We start from the raw sequence: 9,677 nt of genomic DNA, 5'->3' as shown, positions 1-9,677 counted from the left end.
TAACTGCTTAATATTAGCCAAGTGTGGTTTTCTTTGGTTTGAGAAATTATGGATGAACGTTTTCCTTTGTGCTTTTCTGTAGTTTTAAAAATTAGCTGTGCGCTATTACCAATACTAAGTGTTACTTAGGTACATATGGGAAATTTTGGCTTCCTTTTGTTTGTTTCTTTGATTGCCTGGCCCATATAACTTTTATGAGTGTTTTATTTAAGCTCTTGACTTCTAGTCTTCTTAAAGTTTCTGGTTATTATGAAAACAGTATCTTTCAGAAATTTATATAGCTTACTCTTACCAAAAGTAAGGAATCTTAGTTATGAGGTTAGGAAACTCCAAAAATATTGCATCTCCCTCCCCTTCCTTGACATATTTATCTTATTTGTTTAAACAGTGATAGAGTAGTTCTAAAAATAATGATCTAAGAGAGACAATGGGGAGAGCTAGGTGTGCCCATCTACAGCCTAAAATTTGTTTAGACTCATCAGACAGGTAGAGAGGCTTCTTTATTTTTATATCTGAAAGGCGGTTTGTTTTTATTTTTCTCTAGTACTGACTTGTAAGCATCCAGGTACTTCATGTGTTGTGTGTGGGATTAAATCCTAGTACCAGTATAGATTACCTCTTTTCTACAAATCAGATTTTCATATGTTTATGGAATTAACTTATTTTGTCAGTGTGAACTTCAGTAAGGTCAGTCTGAGGTTGGAAGGAAAAGAATCAGAGAATGAAAATTTTTGTTTGGATTCTTCTCTTAGTTTAGATTGTTTACTACCATTGTTTTTTCATTAGAGTGGTTAATAAGTGTGTGGAGGTCTGCCAATATAGTAATTATCTAAGGCTGTACAAGTAGTGAATGACAATTAAGAGGTTTTGGCTAAACAGACACATGAAAGGATGCTCAATATCACTAATCATTAGAGAAATGCAAATCAAAACTACAATGAGGTATCACCTCACACCAGCCAGAATGGCCATCATCAAAAAATCTAGAATAAATGCTGGAGAGGGTGTGGAGAAAAGGGAACACTCTTGCGCTGTTGGTGGGAATGTAAATTGATACAGCCACTATGGAGAACAGTATGGAGGTTCCTTAGAAAACTAAAAATAGAGCTACCATAAGACCCAGCAATCCCACTACTGTGCATATACCCTGAGAAAACCATAATTCAAAAAGAGTCATGTACCATAATGTTCACTGCAGCTCTATTTACAGTAGCCAGGACATGGAAGCAATCTAAGTGTCCATCAAGAGATGAATGGATAAGGAAGATGTGGCACATATATACAATGGAATATTACTCAGCCAGAAAAAGAAATGAAATTGAGTTATATGTAGTGAGGTGGATGGACCTAGAGTCTGTCATACAGAGTGAAGTAAGTCAGAAAGAGAAAAACAAATAACGTATGCTAACACGTATATATATGGAATCTAAAAGAACCCAAAATTGTTCTGAAGAGCTTAGGGGCAGGACAGGAATAGAGGTGCAGATGTAGAGAATGGACTTGAGGACACGGGGGGGGGAGGGTAAGCTGGGACTAAGTGAGAGAGTGGCATGGATATATATACACTACCAAATGTAAAATAGATAGCTAGTGGGAAGCAGCCACATAGCACAGGCAGATCAGCTCTGTGCTTTGTGTCTGCCTAGAGGTGTGGGATAGGGAGGGTGGGAGGGAGACGCAAGAGGGAGGGGATATGGGGATATATGTATATGTATAGATGATTCACGTTGTTATACAGCAGAAACTAACACACCATTGTAAAGCAATTATACTCCGATAAAGTTGTTAAAAAAAAAAAAAAAGGAAGTTTTGGCTAGTTTCATGTACTATCCCAGAGCAGGGGTTGGCAGACTTTCTGTAGAAGTCCAGATAGTAAATTTTTTCACTTTTCTAATCAAAATTGAGCATATTACAGTTATTTATTTAAAAACAGAGAAACCAAATTTCCACAAAGTTTTTCTTGATAAAACTCACAATGTAATAATAATTGAGTACAACGTTTTTTAATATAGGTCTACTAATGAGAAGAATGGTGTTCTTTTGCTGGCAGAGGGGTAGCATTTTGCTTAATTGGGGCTAAACATACTCCTTATCAAAACCATTTGAAGATGTTCATTTAGTGTTTTCTGACTTGAAGTGAGGTTTTACATATTTCATTTTTGAAAATGTCTATTCACACATATAGGTAGGTCTTGCTCTCTAATCTGTACACAAGCATATAATTTTAATGAAGTATATTCACCCCTTAGGAGGTATTTATAGAATTTTTCGTTAGATTCTTCTCTTGATATTTACGTTTTTAGCAAGCATGTCATTAGACTGCAGAGTCATCACTTTCAATTGAAAGGTAGGTGGATGCTCCTCAGTTACACAGTTAAGTGGATTTTGAAATAAGGAAATTTCGGTTGTACTTTCATTGGGGTCCAAAAAACACTTCTGGAATTGTAGTTTGTGCTTAGAAAATATATCTGCTACAATTTCTATAGGAATGGAGCTCTCATTTCTTTGATAGCACAAGAAGTGCATAAAGCAGTTTGACATTGTGATTCCACTGTTAGTTACTGTTGAAATGACTTTACTGTAGTATAAGATTTACATATTATAAGCACTGTAATTTTAGGTTGAGTTCATTCAGAAACATTATGAAGTCTTCAGAAAAAGCTAATTTCCCAAGCCATTCCTTGTTTGGTAATAGTAATTGAGAGTAGTTCCTTTCATTCAGAAACAAATCTAATCTTGGACCTGGGTACAACAAATCACAGTAAAACTTTACCAGTGCTAAGCCATCAAAATGAGCACCTGGTAGAGCAAGTCAGGATATTCAGCTTCTATTTCTGACAAAAATTCATGGAACTCACTATGTTTAAGTCCACTGTAGTGAAGTTCACCGTTGACATTACTGGTTCAATAATGATAGATACAAATATTTTCTACAAACTACCTATACTATATAATGAATAAGCATAGACTTTAAACACCTTACATTTTCATAGGCATTGTAAATTTGTCCAAGTAGGTCTACACTTTTTTTTAACCACTGTTTCAGTTGTAACACATCTTAGCAGATTCCACTTCATGTTGTGCTGAATTAGTGTTTCTCAGCTTCTTTGAAAATATTATCACCTGTAGTTATTTGTTCCATGCAAACTCTTCATAGAGGCCACATGCAAACTCTTCATAGAGGCCACTTCTGTAGTTACTTCAAACTCCTCAAATAATCAATGCTTGACTCCTTGAATAAACAGCTGAATAGTATCAGTTATATTTGTCAGCTCATCAAGAACCAAGGAAAACCACTCAAAATCATTTGCTCCCTTGTTTTTCACTTGATTGTTGACATATCCCGATATCCTCAACTTTCTGAGCAACTGTTCTCATCAGAAGGCTAATAATCTTAAGTTTATTTTCTGTGGACACATTTCTTTAGCTTCTGCAGTCAAACACAGTTTAACTAACACATCATCGACAAATGGCTTTGCTTGCTTAGCCAACAAATGAGTCACTTGGAAACTTACTCTGGTTGAAGCCTCATTTTTTATTTTTGTGAGGAAATATTTTGTGATGAGATACTTTATTTTAATTTATTTAATTTTTCAGACTATAGCTTTCCTGTGAATTGGGAATATTGTGATGAATGCTTAGTCTGATAATATTAATGCATATTTTATTATTTTAGCACAGTTTTAGTGCTGTTGCATTATAAATATAACCTTTGCCATCTAATAATCCATACTCCACTGCACCTTTAGGCATTTGAAGTTTATTTTCTCTTCATTTAATATGATGAGTGTGCATTGGTAATTTAAAAAATGTCACATTGGGCTTCCCTGGTGGCGCAGTGGTTGAGAGTCTCCCTGCCGATGCAGGGGACACGGGTTCATGCCCCGGTCCAGGAAGATCCCATATGCCGCGGAGCGGCTAGGCCCATGAGCCATGGCCACTGAGCCTGCGCATCCGGAGCCTGTGCTCCGCAACGGGAGAGGCCACAACAGTGAGAGGCCTGCGTACCGCAAAAAAAAAAAAAAAAAAAAAAAAAAACAGCAAAAAAAATGTCACAGTGTGGTGATAAGCATGGCACTTGAAATGCTGTCAAGTTATAATTGCATCACTGCAACTTACAGTGCACAGATCTCCAGTGCAAAGCAGTGAGAGTGCCACATACAGTCTTGGTCACAACTACTCAGCTCTGCCATTATAGCATGAAGCAGCCATAGAAAATATGTAAGTGAATGTGTATGGCTGTATTCCAATAAAACTTGAACACTGAAATTTGGATTTCATATAATTTTCACACATCACAGAATATTCTCTTAAAAAAACAAAGGTGTAAAAATCATTCTTAGATCTCAAGGAGAAAAAAATAGGCACCAGGGCTAAATTTGGCCCATGGGCCATAGTTTGCCAACCCCTGGCCTAGCCTTTTCGTAGTATAACAGTGCTTTTCAGGAGTTTTTCTGTTATGAAATTTCATTCATATGAGGTCTTAAAATCCACGTCTGGACCTGCATTCTGGATTTTCACATAACTAAAACTGTTCTATAGAATACATACTGACTTCTGTTTTCAAGATTGATCTCCTTTCTCCTTTTAGATAATTTTCCACTTGTTCATCAAGATGGAAAGCTCAGATTCTAACGATAAAGGAAGCGGTGATCAGTCTGCAGCACAGCGCAGAAGTCAGATGGACCGATTGGATCGGGAAGAAGCTTTCTACCAATTTGTAAATAACCTCAGTGAAGAAGATTATAGGCTTATGAGGGATAACAATTTGCTAGGCACCCCAGGTATGCAATGTGTAGTTTAAGGATTTATATATGTAAATTGCTTGTCTTAAAAAAAAAAGGAAACCTGTATTTTAAAAAAATGTTTCTTTAGCCATTATGAAGTATGATTTTAATATAAGGGATGTAGAGTGACATTAACTGCTGTACTTATTACATGATTTTGTTCACGCATATTTGGAATTATCCTATGTCAGGTTTTTTAGTTAGGAATTATATTATGAATTTATAATGAGCTAAATTCAAGAGAGTGGACCTGAGCAATCTTTTTGTTATTTATCTTTATATAACTTACTAGACATTAGTAGTCTTGAGGAGCTAATGGGAACTTCAGTTCTTAGGACAGACTTCCTCTGTCATAATCAACCAGAGCTAGCCTTGGGTAAAATAGTCAATTATTCAGAACTTTGTGCTTGGTTATTCTCCTTTGCCTGATGAGGTCCCATTTGATTCTAGTTAAAATTCATTATCTCCCCTTCCTCCTTGTTTCTTGTTAATTCTATTAACCTTTGAGTGATTCCTTAAATTTTAAAAGGTAAGGTGTTAGTTAGTGTGGCTGTTATAAGAGGGAGTGCATTTTGAGGCAACAGTACCAGACTTGAGTCAGAATGTGAAAATTGGCATTCTCGCCCTGCCATATATTAACACGTCAGTCTCTCACTCAGTCTAAGTTTCATTGTTTTAAAATGCAGATAATATCTACCTCCCAGAGTTGCAGTTTTAAACAATGAGATACTGTATGCAAAAGCATTTTGTAAACTGGAAAGAAATGTGAATAAATATAAGTTGTAATGTCATGCTCTCAAATAGGTGAATTTTACCCAGGTTTCCTGCTCACTCTGGTTGTCATCTCAGATGGATAAGTCATTGTTTTTTATTCATAATTTGGCAAACATTTTAAACTATTTTAGGTGAAAGTACTGAGGAAGAGTTGCTGAGAAGACTACAACAAATTAAAGAGGGCCCACCACCACAAAATTCAGATGAAAATAGAGGTAAATTTTGCTTGGGGGTGGGGAGAAGGGTGGAGGATGGAATGGATAAGGAGCTTCCTAACGATAAATGTCAGCCAAAGATAATCTAGCAATGGCACAAATTAATTTGGTGCCAAGTAACTGCTCATAAAAACAACTGGCATTTTCTTGGTATTTGGTGAGAATGTTAACTTTTTTTTTCTGCTTCACCTTTGGGTTTTTTGTGTTAATTAGAACATAGTGAGGAATGGCCTATTTTAAATGTGATTTTTTTTCTTGATTTTCCACCTCCATTGAAATTTCCCCCTACCTACTGTATTATTCCTTCCTTATAAACATGAGTTCCTCACCAGCAGAAAGACATGTTGCATTCTCTAATCTGATGGTTCTCAATGGGGTATAATTTTGCCCCCTAGGGGACATTGGCAATGCCTGGAGACATTTTTGGTTGTCATGACTGGGGGTTTGCTATTGGTATCTAGTGGGTGGAAGTCAGGGATGCTGCTAAACATCCTAAAATGCACAGCACAGCCCCCACAACAAAGAATTATCTGACTCAAAATATAAATAGTCCCACTGTTGAGAAATCTTGCTCTTACCTCGGGTCTGGTGTTTCTCCCTCAATGTGAAATAGGGAATTTGACTAACATAAGAAGCCATGATAACAGTTAGGTTCTTGAATGTGCCATTATATGTACTGTGCTAGGTTCAGACTATTTACTTGGTCTGATCTCCAATTTCATGTTAATTTAAAATCTTGGTAACGTGAAGAAGTATTCAAATACTTTTAAACCTGTAAATCTTGTTTATATTTTTGCAGTGACTAAAGCAGTCTTGTATTTTTAAATGTCCCATATTATCAAAGGCAGTTAAGTCAAGAGCCTAAAGAAATGTAGACAAATGAAAATTTGACCAAAAAAATGTAATTTGAGCTAAAATATTAGCTCTATACCTTAACTGGCGTTTACCTTGTTTGATTACATTAGTGTTGGCAGTGGACTGAAAAAATGTTGTCATCTGACAGCCCACAGTGGTATGTTAGGCTCTGTATATGATGAAGTGCTAAAAATAGACTTCTTCCTAATTCCCTTTTTAAAAAAAAAATTCCCTAAATTTCTCTATGATTAGCTTGCTCTTTTAAAATGGAATTGAAACTTTCCTGCTTTTACTGCAAATCAATGCAGTATGGTTTACAAAAATCTGTAAATTTGAAATCTGTTCAGAATCTTTGTTCTTTTTTTTCTAATATGAAGTTTCTGAGTACTCTTATATAATTTCCTAATTTTAATAGTTCCTTTTTCTCCCTCTCTCCCCTCCCTTTTTTAAAAACAGGTGGAGACTCTTCAGATGATGTGTCTAATGGTGACTCTATAATAGACTGGCTTAACTCTGTCAGACAAACTGGAAATACAACAAGAAGTGGGCAAAGAGGAAACCAATCTTGGAGAGCAGTGAGCCGGACTAATCCAAACAGTGGTGATTTCAGATTCAGTTTAGAGATCAATGTTAACCGTAATAATGGGAGCCAAAATCCAGAAAATGAAAATGAGCTATCTGCAAGACGTTCTAGTGGAGAAAGTATGGACAACAACAGCCAAAGGCAAGTGGAAAATCCACGATCTGAATCAACATCTGCAAGGCCACCCAGATCAGAACGAAATTCAACTGAATCATTAACAGGAGAAGCCCCACCTACCAGAGGTCAGAGAAGGGCAAGAAGTAGGAGCCCAGACCATCGGAGAACCCGAGCAAGAGCTGAAAGAAGTAGATCACCTCTGCATCCAATGAGTGAAATTCCACGAAGATCTCATCATAGTATCTCATCTCAGACTTTTGAGCATCCTTTGGTAAATGAGACTGAGGGAAGTTCTAGAACCCGGCACCACGTGACATTGAGACAGCAAATAAGTGGACCTGACTTGCTAAGTAGAGGTCTCTTTGCAGCTTCTGGAACCAGAAATGCCTCACAAGGAGCAGGGTCTTCAGATACAACTGGCAATGGTGAATCTACAGGATCAGGCCAGAGACCTCCAACCATAGTCCTTGATCTTCAAGTAAGAAGAGTTCGTCCTGGAGAATATCGGCAGAGAGATAGCATAGCTAGCAGAACTCGGTCGAGGTCTCAGACGCCAAACAACACTGTCACTTATGAAAGTGAACGAGGAGGTTTTAGGCGTACGTTTTCACGTTCTGAGCGAGCAGGTGTGAGAACCTATGTCAGTACCATCAGAATTCCGATTCGTAGAATCTTAAATACTGGTTTAAGTGAGACTACATCTGTTGCAATTCAGACCATGTTAAGGCAGATAATGACAGGTTTTGGTGAGTTAAGCTACTTTATGTACAGTGATAGTGATTCAGAGCCTAGTGGCTCAGTCTCGAGTCGAAATATGGAAAGGTCAGAGTCACGGAATGGAAGAGGGGGTTCTGGTGGTAGTAGCAGCTCTGGTTCGAGTTCCAGTTCAAGTTCAAGTTCTAGTTCCAGTTCTAGTTCCAGTTCCAGTCCTAGTTCCAGTTCCAGTGGTGAAAGTTCAGAGACTAGCTCAGAGGTATTTGAAGGCAGTAATGAAGGAAGCTCATCATCAGGCTCATCAGGTGCCAGGCGAGAGGGTCGACACAGGGCCCCAGTAACATTTGATGAAAGTGGCTCTTTGCCCTTCCTTAGTCTGGCTCAGTTTTTCCTCTTAAATGAGGATGATGATGACCAACCTAGAGGACTCACCAAAGAACAGATTGACAACTTGGCAATGAGAAGTTTTGGTGAAAACGATGCATTAAAAACCTGTAGTGTTTGTATTACAGAATACACAGAAGGCAACAAACTTCGTAAACTACCTTGTTCCCATGAGTACCATGTCCACTGCATCGATCGCTGGTTATCTGAGAATTCTACTTGTCCTATATGTCGCAGAGCAGTCTTAGCTTCTGGTAACAGAGAAAGCGTTGTGTGATTAAGGTCTGAACTCTCAGCTATGTAGCTGGTATAGTGATGGGCAAACAGGAATCACTTGCTTTATGTCCACTTTTTGAGTGGTGCTTAAATGTAAAGTAGCAACCTGAATTGAGTCATTGCTTTCTGAATGAATCATTGTCCTTTCTCTAATTTCTGTTCCAGAATAAAAGGAAATATTTAAAAAGCAACGTTTTAGGACATAAAAATCTGATTTACTGATTTCAGTATCAGTAATTGTTATTACTGATGATTTATCATATATAGTTGTCAGTTTCTCCTTTGTTATCTTAAAAGATCTGCCTTAGCAATGGCTCTTATCTGTTTCATGTTGATCTTTAAAGTTTCCTATGCCATAGGAAAGAGGGACGAAGGAAATTCCCAGTTTAGACTAGGTTACAGTACATATTTCCTAAGTGATTGCTTAAAGCTATACTGTTCCCAGTTATTAGTTGGCACAAATTCACCTACATTCTGAATATCATTTGTTCACCTTTCAGACAAGGTGATATTGGACATGTCAGTGTAAATAACACTAAGGTTAGGATCTTCTAAGTGTATAACTGTCTCCTAAGCCCATCACTGTGGCACACTGTAGAGTGAGCTTATAGTTTAATTGAGATATTTATCTTGTGGAAATATTAAGACAAAAAGCCTATGCTTGTGTAAGTGAAAAAAATCACATTCATTTGTTTAAAAATGTAAAGCTATTTTGTAGAGGCTCAGTACTTTTCCAATGCACTGTTGTATTAATGCATTAAAAATTGTAAAGTACCATGCTTAGAAATGAAAAAAAAACTGCTTTTTGTGAGCCAACATAGTAAAAAACACACCAAACAAAGTACAAAGCTGCTTTTGTAAGTGTGTAGATGTAAGAGCAGAACATATCTATGATATTTAATGTATGTGAACAGCTACTGTGACATGCAAAGGAAAGGACAAGAGTGCAGAATTGAACTGCCTTGAAGATCA

General features: G+C 37.2%; 1 protein-coding gene across 1 annotated transcript; it reads left to right on the top strand.

Moving 5' to 3' along the window:
• The first annotated feature begins 4,597 nt into the window (after positions 1–4,597).
• Positions 4,598–8,891, top strand: RLIM (ring finger protein, LIM domain interacting). Its single transcript, XM_079727085.1, has 3 exons — positions 4,598–4,784; positions 5,693–5,776; positions 7,088–8,891. Exons 1-3 carry the CDS (start codon positions 4,616–4,618, stop codon positions 8,704–8,706), a joined length of 1,872 nt encoding a protein of 623 aa, XP_079583211.1. The 5' UTR covers positions 4,598–4,615; the 3' UTR covers positions 8,707–8,891.
• Positions 8,892–9,677: the final 786 nt, after the last annotated feature.

The sequence above is a fragment of the Hyperoodon ampullatus genome (genome assembly GCF_949752795.1).
Source record: "Hyperoodon ampullatus genome assembly, chromosome: X".
Taxonomy (NCBI): domain Eukaryota; kingdom Metazoa; phylum Chordata; class Mammalia; order Artiodactyla; family Ziphiidae; genus Hyperoodon; species Hyperoodon ampullatus.
This window is presented reverse-complemented; position numbering and strand designations above follow the sequence as displayed.